This window comes from Pseudonaja textilis, chromosome 10 (assembly GCF_049901715.1).
Source record: "Pseudonaja textilis isolate UNSWEBS1 chromosome 10, rPseTex1.2, whole genome shotgun sequence".
NCBI classification, from domain to species: domain Eukaryota; kingdom Metazoa; phylum Chordata; class Lepidosauria; order Squamata; family Elapidae; genus Pseudonaja; species Pseudonaja textilis.
The window spans coordinates 21983403-22008807 of record NC_141999.1 but is presented as its reverse complement, the minus strand read 5'-3'; the positions used below and the strand labels follow the sequence as shown (position 1 = coordinate 22008807).

At 48.4% G+C, this 25405-nt stretch overlaps 2 protein-coding genes across 4 annotated transcripts in view; one reads left to right on the top strand and one right to left on the bottom strand.

Moving 5' to 3' along the window:
* Positions 1 to 10541, bottom strand: part of BCL3 (BCL3 transcription coactivator) — a 27458-nt gene extending 16917 nt beyond the window's left edge. For 2 of the 3 annotated variants that reach the window (XR_015744872.1, XM_026715468.2), the window contains exons 1-3: positions 9009 to 10541; positions 5812 to 5992; positions 382 to 490 (exon numbers count right to left, since the gene is read on the bottom strand). Coding sequence is in view for 2 of the 3 variants with exons in the window: in XM_026715468.2 (XP_026571253.2) it covers positions 382 to 490; positions 5812 to 5992; positions 9009 to 9474 (756 nt within the window). In the remaining variant the exon portion in view is untranslated. The remainder of the gene's footprint in view (positions 1 to 381; positions 491 to 5811; positions 5993 to 9008) is intronic. The other variant, XM_087940169.1, reaches the window with a different exon arrangement.
* LOC113446047 (cell adhesion molecule CEACAM10-like) lies at positions 10399 to 25405 on the top strand. Its single transcript, XM_026715477.2, has 4 exons — positions 10399 to 10624; positions 22449 to 22820; positions 23797 to 24159; positions 25219 to 25405. The coding sequence occupies exons 1-4, from the start codon at positions 10399 to 10401 to the stop codon at positions 25221 to 25223; spliced, it is 966 nt and encodes a 321-aa protein (XP_026571262.2). The 3' UTR covers positions 25224 to 25405.

The window sequence follows — 25405 nt, the reverse complement described above, 5'->3', positions numbered from 1 at the left end:
AAGGTGACAGATCAGGGTTACACCACACAACCGTGTTTTCCAGGCAAGAAAAACCCCAGGTTCGAAAGATCACATCCTCCCAACGAATGAAGAAGGAATGCTAGGAGAACATTATCTTAACTTAGCACGAGAGAAAAGCTGCCCAGAAACTCCCGGACACTGGAGGCTCAGATTTAGAAAAACACCCGCCTTGTTTTTATCGTCGCTTTGTAGGAGGAGGATCCTACACTAGGGGTCTCCAACCTTGGCAACTTTACGACTTGTGGACTTCAATTCCCAGGCTGAGGAATTCTGGGAATTGAAGTCCGCAAGTCGTAAAGTTGCCAAGGTTGGAGACCCCCCGGATCTACCCAATGGTTCTCTCCTTGCGGTTGCACTAACCTGTCGCAGGTTGTTGAAAATATCCAGGTCCCGCTGTCCATGGTCGAAGAGAATCACCAGATGTTGAGCGGCCAGCAGGTTCCCCTGAGCTACAGCAATGTGGAGCGGCCTATGAGAGAGAGAGAGGGGGCAAAGGGCGTTTTCAGTGAGCCTCCCCACCTCTTTTTAAACCTTTCGCCTGGCGGGTGGGGTCCTCGATGCTCTCTGAGCTGGGTGGTTTTCCTGCAGACGTCTCATCACCCACCTAGGGAACATGATCAGTGCTACAAAAGGAGCGGGGTTTGCTCTGTTTCAATACTAGTGGCTTGCCCTGTTAGTGTTAGTGAAGGTGGCGCCTTGATTAGGTGATAGATAGGAGACAGATTAGACAAACGAGATAGATGATAGATAGATAGATAGATAGATAGATAGATAGATAGATAGATAGATAGATAGATAGATGGATCGACGGACGATAGGTTGGGTGGATGGATGGTTGGAAGGAGGCAGGCAGACAGGCAGAGATGTGGACTTCAACTCCCAGAATTCTCTAGCCACCATCTTTAAAATGCATGGATTTCAATTCCCAGAGTTCCCCAGTCATCCCATTTTAAGACCTGTGGACATGCTGGCTGGGGAATTCTGGGAATCAAATCCCTACTATCCCTGCTGAGGTGGAAAAACACAGTTCTGGGGTTTCTTGCCTGCTGAGGCCTCTCTCAGAACTCGCTCCCTTTTTTGCAAAGCGGAGCTCAAACGGACCGAGAGGACCTCCCTCCTCCTCCTCCTCCTTTGTAAATGTGTTTTGCTCACAGATGAGTCCCTGCCCTCAGGGCCCCAACCACACTTCCGGGCGTGGGACAGCTCTCTCTCTCTCTCTCTCTCCAAGGTCATGCCGCATCGTGTGATTTCACCAAACCTCTCCGGCACTCCGTTTACAATAAAGCGAAACTTGTCTTCTGGCGTCGCTGAGCTCCATTCCGGCCCATTCGCAGCAGTGGGAAGGGCTCCCCAAGCAAAGGCTTCCCGTAAGAAGCACCAGATCTTGGCTGTGACCTTTGCTTCCTGCCTCATCGCCGCCGACGCTTCCTCACCGGAGCAGCCAACCCAACCCAACCCAAGCCTAGCATCCCCCAAACCACGGAGGCCTTCAAACTTGACAGCTTTAAGACTTGTGGACTTCAACTCCCAGAATTCCTCCTCTAGTCATGATAGCTCAGGAATTCTGTGAGTTGAAGTCCACAAGTCTTAAACTTACCAAGGTTGAAGACCCTTGGATTAGATAGATAGATAGATAGATAGATAGATAGATAGATAGATAGAGAGAGAGAGAGAGATAGATAGATAGATAGATAGATAGACAGACAGACAGACAGACAGACAGATAGAAGATAGATACTGTAGATCAGGGGTCCCCAAACTTGACAGCTTTAAGACTTGTGGACTTCAACTCTCAGAATTCCTCTTCCAGTCATGTTAGCTCAGGAATTTAACAGATTTAACGGATCATCAGAGTTGGAAGGGATCTTGTAGGTCATCTAGTCCAACCCCCCCCCGCCCAAGCGGGAGACCCTACACCAGTGATGGCTAACCTTTCCGTCACCAAAAGTGTGCAGGTGTGCGTGCCTGCACCCATAATGCAATGCGCGCACAAGCCCCCCCCTACGCATCCGTGCGCACCTCCCCCGCGCACCTGCCCCCCTGCCCATGCACCGCATATACCTGACAGTCAGCTGGCTGGCGGGAGGGACACGCACATGCGTCGTGGCTCGGGGACCGGCAGAGATGGCTCTGCGTGCCACTTCCGGCACTCGGGCTATAGGTTCGCCTTCATGGCCCTACCCCATTTCTGACAAATGGCAGCCCAATCTCTTCTTCAAAGTCTCAAGTGAGTTGAAGTCCACAAGTCTTAAACGGGCCACTTTTGAAGACCTTAGGCCTCCTGTTTGGGTGGGTGGGTTTGGACTAGATCCGGGGTCTCCAACCTCGGCAACTTTAAGGACTTGTGGACTTCAACTCCCAGAATTCCTCAGCCAGCAAAGCTTCAACTCTGGGAGCTGAAGCCCACCAGTCTTTAAAGTTGCCGAGTTTGGAGACCCTTTGCCCCAAACCCCCCCACCACTTCTCCTCCGGGATTCTTCTGCCCCCCCCCCCCCTCCGGGCTAGTCGATCTCCTTCGCTTTTGCAAGCCAGATTTTTTGTTTTTTTCCTCTGCCGTTCTGCAGGGCAGCAGGAGAAGATAAAAGGGTGTCTCTCTGTGTTTTGTGTGTGTGTGAGAGAGAGAGAGATTGTGTGAGATTGTGTGTTGGTAAGAGAAATTCTTCCCCCACCCTGCCTTCGGGGCCAGCCAACACCCTTTTGCCCCATTCCTGTAAAAGGAGCGAAGTTGCCAACTATTACGTAGCAGGAAAGGAAGAAAAAAAAAACCAAATAAAACGCCAGCCGGCTAGGGAGGAGCGGGTGTGTGTGTGTGTGTGTAGGAGAGATATTTAGCTGCAGCAGAAATGGGGGAATCCCCTTCCAGCTTAAGCTCGCTTTGATTCAAAAGCAGCAGGAACTGTTCTTGAGGCAACAATAGCAGAAGCATTAAAAGGAAAAAAAAATGAACCCTTGAATGCGGCTTTTGGCCCAGAACAGGAAGAGAAGAGGGGATATATAACTTTGCAGGTTATTTATTTGTAAATAGATCAAAGCTGGCTTGTCAGGCAGAGCTTGAAACTGACTGAAAACGTGGTTTCCAACAACAGCCCCGCTCAATGGGAAGGGTCAGGTCGTCCTTGAGTTACGACCGTAACTGAGCCCTGTACGACCGCCACAGAGCCTTACATGTCTTAGGTGCTAAATGAAACATTGGATCGGTGAGCTGGGCCTCGTTTTACGACGTTTCCTGCCGCCGTTGGATGAGTAACTCTGTTGTTAAGGGAAACTGGCTTCCCCATCGAGTCAACCGGTCAGAAGGCCGTAAAAGGAGATCAGTGCAACCGTGATAAGAATGAGTCAGTTGTCAAAGGTCTGAATTTTGATCTCGTGACTATGGGGAGCGGGGGTGTTCCTGTGTTTATAAGTGTGAAAAACGGTCCTAAGTCACCTTTTTTTTTTCCAGTGCCATTGGAATTTCAAACAGTTGTAAGTTGAGGGCAACCTGTAGTTCTTGAGTTACGACTGTAATTGAGCCGTGTCATTACAATTGCAAGTTCTGACAGTCATACAGACTGACCGCAACTGATTTTACAAATCCTTTTTGAAGAGCGTGTAAAGTTGAATGCAACGGCTGTTAAGGAAGCCCGCTGTTTACTCGGGGGTGACTTTGGCCAGAAATCCAAAGTGTTTGCCAGCTTCCAGCAGAAATCGTGATTGTACAATCATTGGGGTGGGGCTGGAAACAACTACAAAATGCGAGCGGGTTGCCGAGTGACCAAAATGCAGTTGTACGACTGTGGTTGTGTGTTTCTCCCAGATGTTGGAACTATTTGTAAGAAGCTTTAGGGCAGGAGTTTCCAACTTTGGCAACGAAAGAAAGGAAGGAAGGAAAGAAGAAGGAAGGAAGAAAGGAAGAAAGGAAGAAAAAGAAAGAAAGAAAGAAAGAAAGAATATAGATAAAAAGAATATAGATAGAAAGAATATAGATAGAAAGAATACAGAAAAAAATAGAAAGAATATAGAAAAAAGAATATAGATAGAAAGAATATAGATAGATAGAAAGAATATAGATAGAAAGAAAATAGAAAGAAAGAGAAAGAAAGAAAGAAAAATAGTAGATAGTTATATAGAAAGAAAGAAAGAATACAGATGGATAGAAAGAAAGAAAATAGATAGAAAGAAAGAATATAGAATTCTGGTAGTTGAAGTCCGCCAGGCTTAAAGCTGCCAAGGTTGGAGAGTCCTGCTTTAGGGCATTCATCGTAACTTCAAACAGATACAGTGATCAGTCGTAAGTCGAGGATTACTTGTGCAGGAAGACCTTGAATTACAACTATTCATTGATTGACCATTAAAGTTACAACACCATTGAAAAAAGGGACTTGTGACCATTTTTCACACTTTATGACCATTTGCAACATCTCCAGGTCACGTGACCAACATTTGGCCACTTGGCAACTGGCTTGTATTTGTGATGGGGGTGATCCCCTTGGGTGACCTTCTGACCAGCAAAGCCAATGGGGAAGCCAGATTCACTTAACGATGGTGTTACTAACTTAATTGCAGTGATTTGCTTAATAACTGTGACAAGAATGGCTATAAAATGGGACAAAACCCACTTAACAACCGAAATGTTGGGCTCAGTTGGGGTCCTAAGTTGAGAACTACCTGTATTGAAGATATTGAAAGTATACAATAGTCAGAAAAATGGGGTGCATATGACCCTTACCCCACAGCCCAATTACAGGTAGTCCTTGGCTTACGACTACAACTGGGACGGTCATAGGTATGAGGACCTATCATAAGTTGCTTTTTCAGTGCCATTAAAACTTGGTATGGTCACTAAACGAATGGTTGTAAGTCAAGGACTAACCATACAGCTACTGTATCAAGCTAAAAGCACAATTACAATTCAATTTCTCTGCAGAATTTTGCCTATGAGGCCTTGGACGCTGAATCTTTTCAGAAAGAAAGAAAGAGGGAAAGAAAGAAAGAAAGAAAGAAAGAAAGAAAGAAAGAAAGAAAGAAAGAAAGAAAGAAAGAAAGAAAGAAGAATATATATAGATATAGATAGTTAGAAAGGAAGAATATAGATAGAAAGAAAGAACATAAATAAAAGAAAGAATATAGAAAATAGAAAGAAAAAGAAAGAATATAGATAGAAAATAGAAAGAAAAAGAAAAAATATAGATGGAAACAAAGAAAAAAAAAGAAGATAGAAAGAAAGAATATAGAGATAGAAAAGAAATAGAAAGAAAGAATAGAGCTAGACAGATAGAAAATAGATAGAAAGAAAGAATATGAGATAGAGGAAGGAATGAAGGAAGAATGAATGAATGAAAGAAAGAAAGAAAGAAAAAAGAAAAGAAAGGAAAGGAAAGGAAGGAAGGATAGATAGATAGATAGATAGATAGATAGATAGATAGATAGGAACAATATAGATAGAAAGAAAGAATATAGATAAAAGAAAGAATATAGATAGAAAATAGAAAAAGAAAGAATATAGATGGAAAGAAAGAAAAAGAAAGAAGATAGATAGATAGAAAGAATATAGAGATAGAAAGAAAATAGATAGATAGAAAGAATATAAGATAGAGGAAGGAATGAAGGAAGAATGAATGAATGAATGAATGAATGAATGAATGAATTCTGGGCATCATAACCCTAATCAGAGAGGTCACATGCTCCTCTGCAAATTGCCTCTCTTCCTTGACCAAACTTGGTTGTCCGGGGCCTAAACCCCGCCGGCTGTTCCCTTCGCTGCCCGGTTCCTTCTGGATTTCCGCATGCAAAAGAAATGTCTCCACTTACGTGTCTCCATCTTCATCTTGCTGCGTTGCCGTGGCAATGTCCAAAGCCAGCTGGGTTTCTGCAGGGGGCATCAATGAATGAATGAATTCTGAGTAAGAAGGCAGGATTCCCAGCAGGGATGGTCTGGTCAAAGGTTGCAAAAGGGGAGGGAGTTCTGGATTCAAAAATGGGCTGGCCAGACCTGAGGATTCCAAAGGAGGAGAGGAGAAGAGAGGAGATGGCGATGAGAGAAGCGAAGGTGGTTTGCTCGTTTATTTACTTCTGTTCCTGCCTTTATTATTTTTTATAAATCGCTCAAGGTGGTTGCACATATCCAACATATCTCCCTTCTCCTATTTTGTCCTCAACAACCACCCTGTGGGGTGGGCTGGGCTGAGAGAGAGGAGGACTGGGTTAAAGTCACCCAGTTGGCTTTCATGCCTAAGGCGGGACTAGAACTCACAATCTCCTGGTGATTGGCCCAAAGTCACCCAGCCAGGTTTCATGCCTAAGGCGGGATTAGAACTCACAGTCTCTTGGTGATTGGCCCAAAGTTATTCAATCAGATTTCATGTCTAAGGTGGGACTAGAACTCACAATCTCCTGGTGATTTACCCAGTCACCTAGCTAGCTTCCATGCCTAAGGAGGGACTAGAACTCACTGTCTCCTGGTAATTGGCCCAAAGACACCTAGCTGGCTTCCATGCCTAAGGTGGGACTAGAACTCACCGTCTCCTGGTAATTGGCCCAAAGACACCTAGCTGGCTTCCATGCCTAAGGTGGGACTAGAACTCACCATCTCCTGGTGATTTATCCAAAGTCACCTACTTGGCTTCCATGCCTAAGGTGGGACTAGAACTCATCATCTCCTGATAATTGGCCCAAAGCTACCCAACCGCTTTCATGCCTAAGGTGGGACTAGAACTCACCGTCTCCTGGTAATTGGCCCAAAGACACCTAGCTGGCTTCCATGCCTAGGTGGGACTAGAACTCACCGTCTCCTGGTGATTTACTCTACTAGGTGAATCTAGAACTCACCATCTCCTGGTGATTGGCCCAAAGTCACCCAGTCAGGATTTCATACCTAAGGCTGGGCTAGAACTCACAGCCTCCTGGTTTCTGGCCAGGTTTCTAAGGTGATCTTTGATTCCCTTCATCCCAGAGAGAGCGCCAGCATCTCACTTGCTGTCTATGTTGGGGATATTCAATGTAACGCAGAATGGAAGAAAACCTCATTACTATCTACCTGTTTATGCACCTGGATAAAATATGGAGAATTAACAACTGCCCTGTTTAGCGACTGTTCGAACTGGTGTGAAAACAGCCTAATTAAGAAATCACCAAGAAACTCCCCTGCCCCCAACACTGACAAAGCCAGCCGTTTATATACATTATAAACAGAGAGCAAACCCCACTCCCTTCTGGGACTGATGATGTTAGCTAGTAGGGTAATGAGATGTCTGTAAGAAAACGACCATGCTCAGAGAGCATCGGTGGCTCCACAGTTCCACCCTGAGCTACAAATAGTCCTTTCTTTTGATGCTGGAAAGGTAGTTTTATGACCAGTCCTTGAACTAATGGGTGTCTCTCAGTGATGGGAAAGACAGCAGGAAGTTGCAAGTTTCTGCTCACATCATGCTTAAAAGAACGGCAGGTGATTCGCTGAATCACCCCAGCAGAACTGAGGTCATAAAAGGGACGTGGCCAATGGGACATTTCACTTTTACGACCTTGGCCCCCGGCCACAGAGCTGCCGCTCTCGACTGCGGTCGCTCAGCGAGGACTGTGAGGAGAGATTGAGCTGTCGCAATGGGGGGGCCACCTCAGATGCTTTTCTTGATGTTATTTCATCTGGGGAAGGTCTTGCTTATGGTTCCCCCCCCCCCCGCACCGATCCTAATATCCACCCCACAGGGACCCCCTGCCCCTCTTTCCCCCACCCCATCCCACCCCCAGGGCAGCCTGAGGAAGTGCTGTGGGCTCACGAAGACACCTGAACTGCTGGCTGGTCGATAGCAACCTCTCACTTTTTTAATTTAAAAAAAAAAACATTTTTACAGGGCAATGTCTGTCTCCCTCTACCCCAACTCTCTCTCCCGTTTCTCTCTCCCTCCTCTTCCTCTCTCTGTCTCCCACCCTCTCTCCTCTCTCCCACTTTCTCTCTCCCTCTTTTTTCCCTCCTTTCCCTCTCTCTCCCTCCTTTCTGTCTCTCTCTCCCTCCCTCTCCCCTTCTCCTCTGTCTCTCTCTCCCTTTCTCCCTTCCACCCTCTCCTCCTCTCCCTCCTCCTTCTCTCCCTCCTCTCTCCCTCTACCCTCCCTCTCTCCCCTTTTCTCTCTCCCTCTGTCTCCCCCTTTTCTCCTCTGTCTCTCTCTCTTCCTCTCCTCTCTTTCTCTCCCTCTCTTTCTCCCTCTCTCCCTCTCTACCCTCTCCCTCCCTCTCCTCTCTGCCTCCCCTTTCTCCCTTCCACTCTCCCCTCTCCCTCTCTTCCTCCTCTCTCCTCTCTCCTCTCTCTCCCCTCTGTCTCCCACCCTCTCTCTTCCTCTCTCTCCTCTCTCTCCCCTCTCTCCCCTCTCTCTTTTCCCTCTCTCCCCTCTCCCTCCTCTCTCCTCTCTCCCCTCCCTCCCTTTCCCTCTGTGTCTCCCCCTTTCTCCCTCCCTCTGCCCCCTCCTCCTTCCAGCCTACTTCACAAGGAGAGATTGGGGGAAAGGGGGCTCCAATTAAAGCAAATCTCTCCCCCACTCATTTATTTACTTAACCTTCCTCACACCCCAGGTTGGGTAAGAAAGAGCTCAGGAAAAACCTAGGTCGGGGGTCGGGGGGGGTGGGGGGGAGGGTTCTCTTCCTCTCTCTTAATGGTTCTTCATATAGTCTTCATATAGTCTCCTTCCCTGTCGACGTCTCTCTCTATCTTGCATTGTTTTCGTTTCCGTAGCATTTATTCTAAGCCACCCCCGAGTCTGCTGGAGCAGCAGGGAGGCTACCACAGGTTGCCTGAAATAACATACATAGATTGGACGTGTGGAACCAGAAGAAAGGGAAGCTGCCCTAAATCATTGGGGGTGGGGGGTGAGATGCTGGGGGGGGGAGGGGGACGCAGAAGAAGGAAACTGGCAGGGACGCCTAAAAATTAGAGGGACCAGGGAAGGAAGGAAGGAAGGAAGGAAGGAAGGAAGGAAGGAAGGAAGGTTTTCATTTCAAAGAGGTGCTGAGCCCTTACCTGGATAATAGGACACCGAGACCCGGGGGTAGGGCATGGAGACATAACAAGGGAGGTGGTAGCCGTTGCAGTGGGGCGACTGGGATCCATTCCCTTCCAGTTCACTCTCCGCCTTGGGCACCTTGCCCGCCAGAGGTCCCGGCGCGTCCCCGTTCGCTCCCTCCACGGCGTAACGGCGTTTCCTCAGAGGTAAATACATCTCGGGCTTCTTTTCCTCGGGCAGCCCCTCTTTGGGGGTCGCAGCGGCGTCTTGAGTCCCGGGCCGGGGTCCAGGCTGACCCACCGGAGCTTCCCTGGCTACGGGTTCCCGGGGCACCGGGGTTCCTCCCGCGGTCGTAGCTACCCAGCGGGGCTCCTGGTGGCCCGCCGAGGGGGCGGGAGGAGGGTCTCCGTGCGCGGGGGGTGGCTTGTCTTGGCCCCCCTCTTTTCGCCAGGTACGCAGGTCCACAGGAAACTCCCCGGCCATCTTCCTTGGGTGTCCGGGTTCAAAGAGGGGAGCTGCCGTTTTACCTGTCCCAGGTTCCTTCTTCAGCTTTTCCTTTTTCTTTCAAGAGAGGTTCCTCCTCCTGGAGGCGGGTGGGGTGGGGTGGGGGGGATTTAGGGAGGTGGGGTGGGGGAGCAGACGCCTCAACCCCCCATCTTTGCAAGGACAAATTCTCCTTTACTCCTTCCCCCCTCCAAAAAAAAATATACTCTGCCAAGCAACCCCGTGCACGGTTTTCAGCTGATGGGAAGAAGGAGGAGGAGGAGGAGGAGGAGGAGGGCGCAGCGGCGTCCTCCTTCTCCGAGCATTGCGGGCTCGGTGTCCAACTACGACCCCATTCGGTGGGGTGGGATAGTTGGGGGGTGTTGTCTCCTGATTCCCTAGGGGCCTCCCCGCCTCCAAAAAGCCATGCGGCCACCCCCGAGCCCCCTTTCCCAGCGAGAGTTAGCGGTGCGCCGTGCGCCTTTCCCCCGGGGAGCCTCTTCTCCGGTGGATCCCGGGTTTGCAGATGGGGAAGCGGGGGGGTGGGGAGGGCTCGAACGCTTCTTCCAAGCTTGCCCCCCTCCACCTCGTTGGATCCCTCGCCCGGATTCCTGCGAAGGGAGTCACCCGTCCAACGCCTCCCGACCGTCTCGCCTCTGCCTTTGCCAAGTCATCCTTTCGCTTGCTTTCTCGGGCTGGAGGGAAGGAGGGAGGGAGGTGGGAAAGGCGGGCGATAGCGGGGGACGACGACGGGCTGTGTGCAGAAGTTTGCACCCCCCCCTCCACCTTCCCCGGTAGGAGGGTCGGTGGGCCGAGCTGGGGTCTCCCTGGGTCGCCCACACGAGCCGATCCCCGGGCGGCTGCGGCGGTGACACCGGCTTCGCCCAGCTTGGGAGGTGGAGGAAGGAAGCTGGGACTTCCCCGATGGCTCAGCTGAATAGAGAGGGACTTTCACGGAGTGGCTCTTACCGGCCTCCCTTCCCCGGGGGAGTTCCGCCTCCAACCCCTCCTCCTCTTCCTCCTCCTCCTCCTGGCCGCCTGCCTCGGCCCTTTCCCGGCGGCTTCCAGAGCCGAGGGAAGCCCCAGCCCGGGCGCCCGGAGTGCGTGGCTCAAGGCTGCCAGGTGTGCCCGGGCGCCTCGCCAACTCCAGGTAGGGCAGAGGCGGTGGCGGCCAGGCTCTTCCGCCGTCCTAGGAGCCTGCCGTGGACTTTTGTCCCCGTTTAACGATGCCTGCCCCCCCACCCCCCACCCTCGCCCACACACCTACCCGCCTCCTTCCCGGGACACTGGCAACAAAACGGGGCACGAAGCAGCTTGCAAGCAGTCCGGGGAGTGGAGGTGGAGGTGGAGGTGTGTGTGTGTGTGTGGGGGGGGTGTTAGGTAGGTGGGCTCCGGCTGCTCCACCTGGGGAGGTGCAGGCGAGCTTCACCTGCCGAGGGTCGAGCCGGCTTCCTCCCGGGCGGGGTTACAAGTCCCGGGACTGGACGGTCGCGTCCTTCGGAGATAAGGGGCGGGAGGAGGGTGCCTCCGTGCGTGTGTGGTTGGGTTTGCGTGGGTGGGTGGGTGCGCTGGGTTCAGTTCAACCGCCCAGCACGTTTGCAAGTCGAGGGTTGTTGCGACGTGGAAGCTGTGAGCTGCCAACTTTGGGGGGGGGGGGAAACCCTTCCCAACATTAATTAATTAATTAGTTAGTTATTCCTATTTCCTGAATTTATATTGATTTATTTATTATTTATTTATTTGCTTATATATACTTATTTATTTATACTTATTTATTTATACTTGTTTGTTTATTCTTATTTCCCTATTTATTTATACTTATTTACTTATTGATTTATATTTATTTATTTACTTGTGTATACGTATTTATTTACTTGTATACTTATTTACTTATTTATACTTATTTACTTGTTTATTTATACTGGCTTGCTTACTTCTTTATTCATTTCTTTACTTCGATTTATTTACTGATTCATTCATTGATCGACTCATGCACGCATTCCCCTTCCTGCCATTCTCGCCCCTTTCGCAGCCCTTCCCCGGGGCCGTCCGGAGGCGAGATCTGCCACGCGTGGGGGGGGGCGGGAGAGGAACGCGTGGGAATCTGCTCTTTTCCCTTCCCCAGATCCTGGAAGGGCTGTGCGTGTGTATGTTGGGGGGGGGGGGGGGGTGAGGAAGGCGAGAGGAGGACCCGGTGTAGATCCTCGCCAACGGATGCCAGGCCGTCCGGTTCTTTCCGGGGGGAGGGGAAGGGGGAGGGATCGCGCGATGCTGCAAATGACGTGCGGCTGGCGGGCGGGGAGGGGGAGGAGAGGGGGGGGGAAAGGCGGGGTTTCGGAGAACGGGATTCCCCCCCCCCCGCCAGAACCGGATTAAAGGTGGGGGTGGCGCTGCCTCTGGTGGTTTTGGAATCGGGCCCCCTGGTGGCTGAGGAAGGAGTAACAGGCCCATGGATTGGGGGAGGGGGAGGGAGGGGAGCGTCCTGGGATTTCGAGCCCGTTTATAGGGGCTACAGGTAAGTGCTTGGCTTACAAGATACAACCATTTCGTTTAGTTCACACTTACGACCGTTGCAGCATCCCTCCTCCTCCTCCTCCTCCACTCCCTTCAGCACTGATGATGTTACCTAGTTTGGCAGTGAAATGTCTGCAAGAAAACCACTATGCTCAGAGAGCACCAAAGACCTCACAGTCCTCCTCCTCCTCTCCTCCTCCTCCTCCCTGGAAACCCCACTCCCTGCTAGCACTGATGATGTTACCTAGTTGGGCAGTGAAACATCTACAAGAAATGTAGAAACCCCACTAAATTCAGAGAGCACCAAAGACCTCACAGTCCTCCTCCTCCTCCTCCCCCCCTCCTCCTCCTCCTCCTCCTTGTAAACCCCACTCCCTGCTAAGCACTGATAATGTTCCCTAGTTGGGTAGTGAAAACGTCTTCAAGAAAAGCACCAGGCTCGCAGAGCACTGAAGACCTCACAGTCCTCCTCCTCCTCCTCCCCCCTCCTCCTCCTCCTCCTCCTTGTAAACCCCACTCCCTGCTAAGCACTGATAATGTTCCCTAGTTGGGTAGTGAAACGTCTTCAAGAAAAGCACCAGGCTCACAGAGCACTGAAGACCTCACAGTCCTCCTCCTCCTCCTCCCCCCCTCCTCCTCCTCCTCCTCCTTGTAAACCCCACTCCCTGCTAAGCACTGATAATGTTCCCTAGTTGGGTAGTGAAAACGTCTTCAAGAAAAGCACCAGGCTCGCAGAGCACCGAAGACCTCACAGTCCTCCTCCTCTTCCTCCTCCTCCTCCTCCACCTCCTCCTCCTCCTCCTTGTAAACCCCACTCCCTGCTATCACTGATGATGTTCCCTAGTTGGGTAGTGAAAACGTCTGCAAGAAAAGCACCAGGCTCGCAGAGCACCGAAGGCCTTACAGTTTAACCCTCAGCTACAAACATCCTCTTCTATCAACATTCTCGACTTTTTCAAAGCTTTGAGCCTTCAGGAAACCGGATGAGGATGCAAGCAAACCCAAGATCTGTTTATTTCTTGGGTGTTCCAAATATGCGGCCGTCATCTCGCTGGCTGAAATCCTTTCTCTGCCTCCATGAGTGGGAGAAGGGGGCGGACGGGCTGGATTACGGAGTCCCTTACACGGAGGCCCTCTTACAAATCCTGGTTTTTAGAAACGAGGGAAACCCGCGGGGGGGCGCTGGGTCTTGGAGTCCTTTTTCTGTTCCTCTATGGACTTTTCATCCTCTCTTCCCCCCCTGCCCCCCAAGGAAGATCCTGCGTGAGCTTGTGGCTGCTGGGGTTTTTATCTCACCGATGTCCTATAGAGACGATGGTGCGTTTCTCCTTGCAAACTGGGAACTGCGAGTGACTCAGGGATCTGGCGCTTTCCAGCTCGGGGCTGTGGGAAACTGAGGACGTGAGTCATGGTGCAGCTTACGCAGAAGGCTGAATAAGGACGAGCAGGATGGAAGTCAGAAGGAGCATTGTAGAATCGGCTTGGATTGCTGAGACAAAACCCCCCACCATGAATCGGTCTCCAAAGGTGCTTTTTAAAAAGAGGCCAGCTCCCTTCTCCTGTGCAGGGCAACCAAAGGAGATCCAGCTGATCATCTGGGACTCAATGGGAGGCGGAGAATAGATGGGGGCGGGGCCAGTCAGAGGCGGTATTGGCCGGTTCTCCGAACTACTCAAAATTTCCGCTGCCGGTTCTCCAGAACTGCTCCGAACCTGCTGAATACCACCTCTGAGGGGAAGGCCGTAAAATAGGACATGGCTCACTTAGTAACTGCCTTGCTTAACCGATGGAAATTCCATTGTGGTTGTAAGTCAAAGACTACCTGTAGGTGGAAGATTCTGTGTATGGAGACCCCCAGCAGAGAAGCCTGCTGTCTTCCCATCATCGTAAACCCAGGAGATGTGGTTATATCCAGAAGAGGAAGTGATATTTCTCATCTTAAATGTAATTTTTGTGGAAATTACAGAAATCCTGCCTCCTGACGACCCATTTTCAACAGTTTTTATTCAGCAGGCCGTCCTCCACTTAATGACTGCAATTAAGCCCAACATTTCTATGGCCAAGTGCGACCTTTGAGAGGCGAATGTTGCCCCACTTGACGCCTTTTCTTGCCATGGTTGTTAAGAAGAGAATAGAATACTTTATTTTTTTTAATTGACCAAGTGTGATTGGACACACAAGGAATTTGTCTTGGTGTAAATGCTCTCAGGGTATATAAAAGAAAAGATACATTGGTCAAGAATCATAAGGTGCAACACTTAATAATAGTCATAGGATACAATAAGCAATCCAATCCTACTAGGAAACAGTCCATATAAATCATAAGTACACAAGTGACAAAGTTACAGGCATACACTCACAAGTGGGAGGGGATGGGTGATAAGGAGTGGTGATCTATCTATCTATCTATCTATCTATCTATCTATCTATCTATCTATCTATCTATCTAGAATAGAAAATAGAATAGAAAATAGAATAGAAAATAGAATAGAATTCTTTATTAGCCAAGTGTGATTGGACACACAAGGAATTTATCTTAGGGAAAATGCTCCAGTGTACATAAAAAAAAATACATTGGTCAAGAGTCAAGAATCATAAGATACACTTAATGATAGTCATAGGGTACAATAAACAAATCTTACTAGGAAACAGTCAATATAAATCGTGAGGATACAAGTGACAAAGTTACAGACATACAATCCCAAGTTGGAGGGGATGGGTGATAAGGAGTGATGAGAAGATTATATAGAATAGAATAGAATAGAATAGAATAGAATAGAAAATAGAATAGAAAATAGGATAGAATATAGAATAGAATAGAATCAAAAATGGAATAGAATCAAAAATAGAATAGAATAGAATTCTTTCTTGGCCAAGTGTGATTGGACACACAGAGAATTTGTCTTGGTGGGAATGCTTTCACCGTACATAAAAGAAAAGATACTTTCATCAAGAGTCAAGAATCATAAGATACAACAATAATAGTCATAGGGTACAATAAGCAATCAAATCATACCAGGAAACAGTCAATAAAAATCATTAGGGTGCAAGCAATAAAGTTGCAGTCATACAGTCACAAGTGGGAGGGGGTGGGTGATAAGGAGTGATGAGAAGATTAATAGTAATAGTAATGCAGACTTAGTAAATAGTTTGACAGCGTTGTGGGAATAAGCTGTTTAGTAGAGTGATGGCATTGGGGAAAAAACTCCTTGTTTCTAGTTGTTCTGGTGTGCAGTGCCCTATAGCGTCGTTTTGAGGGAAGGAGTTGAAACAGTTTATGTCCGGGATGTGAGGGGTCCGTAGATATTTTCACAGCCCTCTTTCTGACTCATGCAGAATACAGGCCCTCCATGGAAGGCATGTGGGTAGTAATTGTTTTTTATGCAGTCCTATTTATCCTCTGAAGTCTGTATCTGTCCTGTTGGGTTGCAGAACCAAAACAGACAATTATAGAGGTCCAGATGACAGACTCAATCATTCCACTGTAGAACTGGATCAGCAGCTCCTTGGGCAGTTTGAGCTTTCTGAGTTGGCGCAGAAAGAACATTCTTTGTTGTGCTTTTTTGATGACGTTTTTGATGTTAGGTGTCCATTTTAGGTCATGTGATATAGTAGAACCTAGAAATTTGAAGGTCTCTACTGTTGATACTGTGTTGTCTAGTATTGTAAGAGGTGGTAGCATGGGAGGGTGTCTTCCATCTCTACGGTTTTGAGTGTGTTCAATAAACACGCGTCCGTTGCCAAGCGTCTCACTTTTGACCTTGGAGAGGCTTCAATGGTCATAAGCCAGAAAAAACGCTCCTACCTCGCTTTTTCCAGCGCTGTTCTCACTTCGAATGGTCACTCAATGAACCATTATAAGTTGAGGACCTGTATTAAGAACCTAAGCTCCTATGATTGCAGCTGGATATCCCAACCGAACTCAACCCCAGCAGTTCTCAAAATTCCCATTCTCTTTTTTTAAATTTTGGATTATTCCCCCACAACCCACCCACCCACTATATACAGAGGTCTCCAAACTTGGCAACTTTAAGACTTGTGGACTTCACTCCAGCATAGCTGGCTGGAGAATTCTGGGAGTTGAAGTCCACAAGTCTTAAAGTTGCCAAGTTTGGAGACCTCTGCACTAGACTGTTCATCTAGCTGGCTGGAGAATTCTGGGAGTTGAAGTCCACAAGTCTTAAAGTTGCCAAGTTTGGAGACCCCTGCACTAGACTGTTCATCTAGCTGGCTGGAGAATTCTGGGAGTTGAAGTCCACAAGTCTTAAAGTTGCCAAGTTTGGAGACCCCTGCACTATAAGGTGGGAGGTAGAGAGGGACAGTAAAGGGATGTCAGGTTATACTAGACCTTCTTGGGGTTTTTTTTTCTCTCTCTCTCTCTCTAACTTGGAGACCAGACCTTGCCATGGTTCCCGTACCTCCCCTGGCCCCCTCCCCCTGGAAAGATCAAATTTCCCAGAAGTTTGAATGCCTGGAAAGCCCCGTTTTCGCACTTCCACAACCTATGCCAGAAAGTGATTAGAAAACGATAACAATGTGGGGGTGTGTCGTGAGGAGTCAGGATTAGCCTGCCCGCCCAACTTTTGCTAAAAAAACCAACAACCACAAAAAGCCCAAAACAACAGACAAGAGATAATCCTTGTCAAACGCTAGATCGATATAGATAGATATACCCACGCTGTATATCAGACATTAACACAATTGAGCGGCTTCAGGAGTAGAGTTCTCCTCTCTTCTACTCATCATAGAATTCCCTATGTCTCCAGGCTTGAAATTTTGGGCTTGGACAACCTGGAACTCCGCCGCCTGCGGTCCAATCTAAGTATAGTACACATAATTGTCTGCTACAATGTCTTGCATGTCAACAATTTCTTCAGCTTCAACCACAATAATACACGGGCAAATAACCGATACAAACTGAAGGTAAACCACTCCAAACTCGATTGCAGTGTCCAACTTTCTAGCCTGGCGCCTTAACCGCTAGTTCAAACTGGCTCTATAAATACATGGATATAAATGAATATAAAGCAATGGTTGAATTCAGCCAGTTCGCACCAGTTCGGGAGAACCGGTTGTTAACTTTCTGAGTAGTTTGGTGAACTGGTTGTTGGAAGAAATTATTGAGGCAGAGAACCGGTTATTAAAATTATTTGAATCCCACCACTGGATGAAAGCATAAGTTAAGCACAGAATTAGAAACAGGTGAAAACTTCCAAGGAAAGATAATAGAAAAACAAATGAAAAAATTGAAAAGGTGAGGAGGATAACAAGGCATTGGGAGTCTGCTGTGGCTGCTACATTTGAAATTTCGATGTGAATAACTCTTGTGACCTCTGGTGGCTAATTTGAGACACCGTGTCAGAGATCCATGGCAGCGTGAGATCCTCGGAAGCAGATTCTAGGGATCTTTGCGAGCTTTCCTTTGCTCTCACTGCTGGCATTGGTGGTTCTGCAGCAGGCGGACAAGCGAAGAAACCACAGCCGTGGTGATCGTATGGGATAAAACACATGGTTTTTAAGGAAATACACTTATTGCACCAAAGCAAATGGATGGTTCACCTTAAAGAGTAGATTCACAAAATGGGTTAACACATCATGAAATTTCTTTGTACACGCAGCCAGAAACAACAAAGTGCTGCAACCAAACTTTCTTTCTTTTCTTTCTTTCTTTCTTTCTTTCTTTCTTTCTTTCTTTCTTTCTTTCTTTCTTTCTTTCTTTCTTTCTTTCTTTCTTTCTTTCTTTCCTTCTTTCCTTCCTCCTCCCTTCCTTCTTTCTTTCTTTTTCTTTCTTTCCTCTTTTCCTTCCTTCCCTCCCTCTTTTCTTTTCTTTCTTTCCTTCCTTCCTTCCCTCCCTCCTTTTTTCTTTTTCTTTCTTTCCTTCCTTCCTTCCCTCCCTCCCTCCTTTCTTTCTTTCTCTTTATTTCTTTCTCTCTTTTTCCTCCCTTCCCTCCCTCTCTTTCTTTCTTTCTTTCTTTCTTTCTTTCTTTCTTTCTTTCTTTCTTTCTTTCTTTCTTTCTTTCTTTCTTTCTTTTTCTTTCTTTCTTTCTTTCTTTCTTTCTTTCTTTCTTTCTTTCTTTCTTTCTTTCTTTCTTTCTTTCTTTCTTTCTTTCTCTTTTTCTCCCTCCCTCCCTCTCTCTCTCTCTCTCTTCTCCCTTATAAGATGACTCCAACTAACCTTGGCAGGTTGTGGAAAATGCAGCCTGAAGGTTTGCAACTAACCAAGTTCTCTGTTGTGTGAATGCTACCCTGGACTAGGGAGAGATTTCCTGGGAGAGATTTTAATCCCAGCCAGTAGGTGGCAGCAGAGATTGTGGAATCTCCAGCAGTTGGGCAGATGTTTCCCCATAACAAAAGAAAAAGGGAAATTGGACTATTCTAGGAATAAAATAAGATCTGTGGACTTCAGCTACTATCGTGGCTGCCTGGGGACTTCTGGGGGTTGAAGTCCACCTATCTTAAAAATTGCTAAGGTTGGGAAAGTATTTCCAGCAGTTATTTCATCCAACATCTTAACAGATATGTCAAGACAGTGAAGAGAAGCACTAGGGGTGATATGATAGCAGTCTTCCAATATTGAAGGGCTGTCGGAGAAAAGAGGGAAGGGGTCAACCCATTCTCCAAAGCACCTGAGGGCAGGATAAGAAGTAACAGGTGGAAGAGCCACGGTGGTGCAGTGGTTAGAGTGCAGTACTGCAGGCTACTTCTGCTCTCTGCTGGCTGCCTGCAATTTGGAAGTTCGAATATCACCAGGCTCACCAGCCGAAGGATCCAGCGTTTTCTGAAGACAATTTCTAGCATGGCTACATGCCGAAGGCGCACGAAACATTGTTACCTTCCCACCGAAGTGGTACCTATTGATCTACTCACTGTCAGGGCTGCGGTAGTGACCCGCATTTAAATCATGAGTCTCTAGCTGGATTTTCAAAGCTTAAAGAAGATTTATTAGGAGTAAACATACCGGCGCTGCCTGGGTGTAACCGACTCTGAGGCACATCATTCACTGTCACCCTTGACCCTGGTTTTCCTCCCTATCCCCTGAATGTATTGTAATTCATATTCTCCAATGGGACACATCCGTAGCCAAGAGTCATCAATCATACTCTCCAGTTAGATATTTGCGAGGCAGAAACTTAGGTCACCTAGTTACTATCTTTGAAAACATTTATGGAATGCAGTTTCGGTTTTGCAAGCTGCTCCCTCTCCTCCTTTTCTGTTGGCAATTCTAAAAAGATCACAGAAATATTTTATGAGTTGACACTCCCGTTCACATGCTTTTGAACTGCGAAGTCGGCAGGACCTTGAGCAATGAACGGGGACCTCACCCCGTCGTGCCAAGCGTGGGTCTCGAACCTGGGAGATTCCAGACCCTGTAGTTTACTGCAAAAAAAGAGGAATGAAATTGCCAACATAGTAACAGATTGGGGATCTTCAAGGAGCTTCAATGCAGGGACTGCTACCGCTGCATAACTGTTTCTTCTTTTGGTCACAAAATAAGTTTTGCCTGCTATTTCTTGTAAATTCTGCTGTTGTTTTTTTTTTTAAATGTTGATGAAGATGATGGCAGCTACGGAGGCCTTTATACATTATGCACCTGGGAAGTACCTGTATTATGATGGGAGACATGGCTATATCTGGCCCAAAACAAGATTGCACCATTACCTTTATATAAGGGGCATTGTTATATTTTTTTATGTAACAGCAAGAACAAAGGGGGAAAGGTCACTGCTGATTAAGTAACTGGAACCAGACAAAGCAAAAAATCAGGGGAAATCCCTGAATTGATTTGGAAGGAATAAAGTTCCAGAACTAAGTAAAAAAAAAAAAGAGAGACAGAGAGAGTTAACCCTATATTGTCAATAGGATCCTCTTCTAGATAACAGAATTTCCGTGTGAGAAATGGTCATACGTCACTTTTGTCAGCGCCGTTGTAGATTTGAATGGTCACTAAGATTTGAACCGGTCTAAGTTGGGATTACCCGTATTCTGTCATCAATGCAGAAGTCGCCCTCAGAAGTTATGGGAGTTTCATCCCTGGAGGCTTTCAAGAAGAGACTGGACTGTCACCTGACAGAAATGGTGTAGGGTCTTCCTGCTTGGGCGGTGGGGGAGGGGAGGGTTGGACTAGATGACCTACAAGGTCCCTTCCGACTCTGTGAATCTGTAATCTGTAAAGTTCTTGCAAAGCTGCCAGGGAAAAGTTGGGAAACGGGTTTTATTTCCAGGAACACACAATTCTCTTTATCTCTTCCCCGGTCTTTAATTCCAGCGTTCTCATATATCTCCTCCATTTGGGAAGGCTTACCTGGAAACTCCCCCTATTCTCTTGAAAAGACGGTCTAAAGCTATATAAGGCTAAAAGAAAATATTCATTTTTCACCCCAAACGAGAGCCCTGTCTTGGGACTGTCTCTCTCTCTCTCTCTCTCTCTCTCTCTCTCTCTCTCTCTCTCTCTCCCCAGCACTTCTAAACTGTTCCATCATGGGCTGGATGGGTCTAATCCTGGCAGGTGAGAAGGGAACGGTGGAAGTAAGGAAACCACAGAGGGAGGAATCAACCGTGCAGAAGATTTAAATGGGCTGCGGTCCCCGATTCCACCTTGGTTGGGGGTTTTGTTGGGAGGGGGCTCTAGACTTGCCACACTGCCGCAGATTAGGGGCACCAGGTTGGGGAAGACTCCTGGGACGGCCGTAGAGCGGAGGAGGTGAGTCCTTTTCTATCCATGCCCCGTGGCCCCACACACCTTTCTCTCATGCTCTTGCATTGCCTCAGGTGCACTCAGAGGCCGAGAGAGGAAACTGGGTGGAATGCAGGGGAGGGAACAGGGGTGAACTTTGGAATATGGTCCTGAAAGCTTCTCTTGTCCCTGTTGAAAGTTTGCTGGTCAAGGGACTGAGTGAGTCACAGGAGCAAAGCTTGGAAAATGTGGATAACTCCTCCTGCTGCTGCTTGTTTATATCCTCCTTCCTCTTCCTCGTCCCCTTCCCCTTCTCTTCTCCCTCCTCTCCTTCCTCCTCCTCCTGCTTGTCTATATCCTCCTCCTCCCCTTCTTTCCTCCTCCCTCTTCCCCTCCTCCTCCTCTTCTCCTCCCTCTTCCTCCACCTGCTTGTCTATATCTTCCTTCCTTTCCCCCTTCCTCTTCTCTTCTCCCTCTTCTCCTTCTACTCTCCTTTCTTCTCCTCCTGCTTGTCTATATCCTCCTCCCCTCTTTCCTCCTTCCTCTTCCCCTCCTCCTCCTCCTCCTCTTCTCCTCCCTCCTCCTCCTCCTCCTTGTCTATATCTTCCTTCCTTTCCCCCTTCCCCTTCTCTTCTCCCTCTCCTCCTCCTCCTCTCCTTCCTCCTCCTCCTGCTTGTCTATATCCTCCTCCTCCCCTTCTCTCCTCCTCCCTCTTCCCCTCCTCCTCCTCTTCTCCTCCCTCTTCCTCCTCCTCCTTGTCTATATCCTCCTTCCTTTCCCTCCCCTTCCTCTTCTCTTCTCCCTCTTCTCCCTCTACTCTCTTTCCTCCCTTCTCCTGCTGCTTGTTTATATCCTCCTTCCTCTTCCTCTTTCCCTTCCCTTTCTCCTCTCCCTCTCCTGTCCCCTCCTCCTTCTCCTGCTTGTCTATATCCTCCCCCTCCTCCCCTCCTCCTCCCTCTTCCCATTCCCCTTTCCTCCCTCTTCTCCTCCTCCTCTTCCTCCTTGTCTATATCCTCCCCCTCCTTTCCCTTCCTTCCTTCCTTCCTTCCTTCCTTCCTTCCTTCCTTCCTCCTCCTCCTCCTCCTCCTCCTCCTCCTCCTCCTCCTCCTCCTCCTCCTCCTCCTCCTCCTCCTCCTCCTCCTCCTCCAATTAAGACTTCTGGTGAACACAGAAACCAGCACCTCTTATGAATTTGAGTGGTCCTAATTAAGTTACTGGGACGTGGTGGCTCAGCGGCTAAGACGCTGAAAGGCTGGCGGTTCGAATCCCTAGCACCGCGTAATGGAGTGAGCTCCCGTTCCTTGTCCTAGCAGCTTCTGCCAACCTAGCAGTTGGAAAGCATGTAAAAAAAAATGCAAGTAAAAAAAGAGGGGCCCCTTTGGTGGGAAGAGAACAGCGTTCCGTGCTCCTTCGGGCGTTTAGTCATGCCGGCCACATGACCATGGAGACGTCTTCGGACAGCGCTGGCTCTTTGGCTTTGTGACGGAGATGAGCACCAGCGCCCCCTAGAGCCGGAAGCAATGAGCATGGATGTATGAGGGAACCTTTTACCTTTAATAAAGTTATACTCTAGTTAGGAATTTAGATGGGTAGTCTATTGTTATTTTTTGTCCCCTTGCAAGGCTCAAAATGGTTATGTTGGAGTCTGATTGTGTATGAAGCATTAGTTTCTTTGTTTAGTTTTGTAAGCTTCACATCTCATAATTCGGGCCAATTCAGAGTCCTTTCCGATGTGAAAGCGATTGAAGCGACGTTCACCTCCTCTTGTTTCTTTCCGGCTTTCCAGTTTGGGCTTTGGCCTCCAACTTCCCACCATCAGAAACCATCCACATAGCCCAATTCCCACCCTACCACACTTTTGGGAAAATGATCCTCCTCTTTTTAGATGACCCCCGATCCCCTCCTGCCTGCAACTGGTTCCGAGGGAGAGATCAAAGCAAGAAAAGTCACATTTTCAGAGGGCAGTCCGATCCCGTCTCGGGATATTATAGAATCAACCAAACGGGGCCAGCCTTCACGGGACGGGAAGATGTGGAGAGAGGGTGCTCCTTACTCATCCAAAACGTACAGGACTCTGATGCTGGACCTTACACTGTCTCCATGGTGGGGCTGGGAGGAAAGGACCGTGTAACTGGAGTGAGAAACCTGCAACTTTCTTGTAAGTATCGAAGACGGGGGTTGCGGAGCTATTGGAAAAGAATCGAGTTGGGATCTATTCGGTGGTGGTATTCAAATGGTTTTACTAAACGGTTCTGTGGGCGTGGCTCGGTGGGCGTGGCTTGGCTTGGTGGGAGTGGCTTGGTGGGCGTGGCAGGGGAAGGATACTGCAAAATCCCCATTCGCTCCCCACCCTACTAACCTGCTTTCCAGCTCCGTTCTCCTGTGCAGGGCAACCAAAGGAGACCCAGCCAATGATCAGCTGGGACTCGATGGGAGGCAGAGAATAGATGGGGTTGGCAGAGCCAGACAGTGGCGGTATTGGCCGGTTCTCCGAACTATTCAAAATTTCCGCTACCGGTTCTCCAGAACTGGTCAGAACCAGCTGAATACCAACCCGGGATCTATTGGTGGGGGACAACTGAAGGGTAAAAGGGAAGAATGGCCTTAGGGACTCCTGTTCCCTCCCCTTCCCTCCCCCCCTTCCTCTAACCTCCCCTCCTCTAACTTCCCCTCCCCTAACTTCCCCTTCTCTTCTCCATTGTTTCCCCTCTTTCTCTTTTGTCTTCCCTTTCCTTCCCCTTCCTCCTCTTCCTCTTCCTTCCTTCCCTTCCCCTCCTTTCCCTCCCCTCTTCTCCTCCAACTTCCCCTCCCCTAACCTCTCCTTCAGTGGTGGGATTCAAAAATTTTTACTACCAGTTCTGTGGGCGTGGCTTGGTGGGCATGGCAGGGGAAGGATACTGCAAAATCTCCATTCCCTCCCCACCCTACTAACCTGCTTTCCAGCTCCGTTCTCCTGTGCAGGGCAACCAAAGAAGACCCAGCCGATCAGCTGGGACTTAGGAGGTAGAGAATAGATGGGGATGGCAGGGCCAGTCAGAGGTGTTATTTGGCGGTTCTCCGAACCATTCAAAATTTCCGCTACCAGTTCTCTAGAACTGGTCAGAACTGGCCGAATTCCACCTCTGATATTCCAGATTCCCCTTTCATCTCCCATCCTGAAGCCACCCGCTTGGTCCAATTCCCACCAAACCCACGGGTTGGCCAATCAGTCTACCTGTACTTAGACGATATCCCAAATCCTACCGACTGCAGCTGGTTCCGTGGGAAGGATCGACGCGAAGAAGGACGGATCTTCAGAGCAAAATTTAGTAGGACCAGCCATTCCTATCTCATTGATCAAAAAGGAGCAGCCCACAGAGGACGGGAGGAGGTGTGGAGAGCGTGCGCCTTAGTTATCCGAAAAGTGGAGGCCTCGGATGCTGGACCTTACACAATCTCCGTGGGGGATGAGTGGGACGCGTATCCCATAACGGCATGGAGAGAATTGCGAGTATCCAGTAAGTGCCAAAGATGGGGACTGCGAAGAGGTTGAGAAAGTATTGAGTGTGGGGGTAGGAGGTAGAATCTATTAGTAGGGGCAACTGAGAGGCAAAAGGAGAAGGATAACCCCGAAGTACAGGTAGACAGAAAGGAAGGGGGAGGGAGGAAGCAAGCAAGGAAGAAAAGAGATGGCAATGAAAAGAAGGAAGGGAGGAAATGAGAATTGGAGGGAGAGTGGATGGAAGGAAGGAAGGAGGGAGGGAAGGAGATGGCAATGAAAAGAAGGAAGGGAGGAAATGAGAATTGGAGGGAGGGTGGATGGAAGGAAGGAAGGAGGGAGGGAAGGAGGATGGCAATGAAAAGAAGGAAGGGAGGAAATGAGAATTGGAGGGAGGGTGCATGGAAGGAAGGAAGGAAGGAAGGAGGAAGGAAAGGAAGGAAGGAAGGAAGGAGATGGCAATGAAAAGAAGGAAGGAAGAATGTGAATTGGAGGGAGGGTGGATGGAAGGAAGGAAGGAGGGAGGGAAGGAGTTGGCAATGAAAAGAAGGAAGGGAGGAAATGAGAATTGGAGGGAGGGTGCATGGAAGGAAGGAAGGAGGGAGGGAAGGAGTTGGCAATGAAAAGAAGGAAGGAAGGCAATGAGAATTGGTGGGAGGGTGGATGGAAAGAAGGAAGGAAGGAAGAAGGGAAGGAGATGGCAATGAAAAGAAGGAAGGGAGGTAATGTGAATTGGAGGAGTGTGGATGGGAGGAAGGAAGGAATGAACGAAGGAGATAGCAATAAAAAGAAGGAAGAAAGGAGATGGTAAATGAAAAGAAGGAAGGAAATGAGAATTGGAGGCAGGGTGGAAGGGAGGGAGGGAGGAAAGAAGGAAATGGGAATTCAGGAAGGTAAGAAGGAAAGAAGGGACAAAGGAAGGAAGGAAATGGGAATGAGGAAAAAGAGCAAAAGAAGGAAAAAAGAAAGAAAGAAAGAAAGAAAGAAGAAAAGAACAAAGGGCTAGAAGATAACAGAATTAATACCAAAAGGGAAATCTGAAGAACTAATAATATTCATCCTCTCATTTATTTTGCAGCCTAGAGATGCTTGGAAGATGCCTCTGTCCATTTGGGCGTCTTGATCTTTGGAAGAGAAACAAAGAAGCTGCAGTCCGTCAGTCACGGGGGATTCCCAGAAGGGATCCGCCATTCACTTCGTCTGGGATCCCTCCCCGGTTTCTTTCCTTCACCCACCAGCATTAAAATGTCTTCTGGCAAAACGGA

What these genes read in the sequence shown, in the direction of transcription:
- LOC113446047 (XM_026715477.2), top strand. Translation starts at nt 10,399, where the DNA reads ATGGCTCAGCTGAATAGAGAGGGACTTTCACGGAGTGGCTCTTACCGG. An exon ending in GGGCGCCTCGCCAACTCCAG is followed by an intron (nt 10,625 to 22,448) that starts GTAGGGCAGAGG and finishes CCGGCTTTCCAG; the next exon opens with TTTGGGCTTTGGCCTCCAAC. An exon ending in GAGAAACCTGCAACTTTCTT is followed by an intron (nt 22,821 to 23,796) that starts GTAAGTATCGAA and finishes CTGATATTCCAG; the next exon opens with ATTCCCCTTTCATCTCCCAT.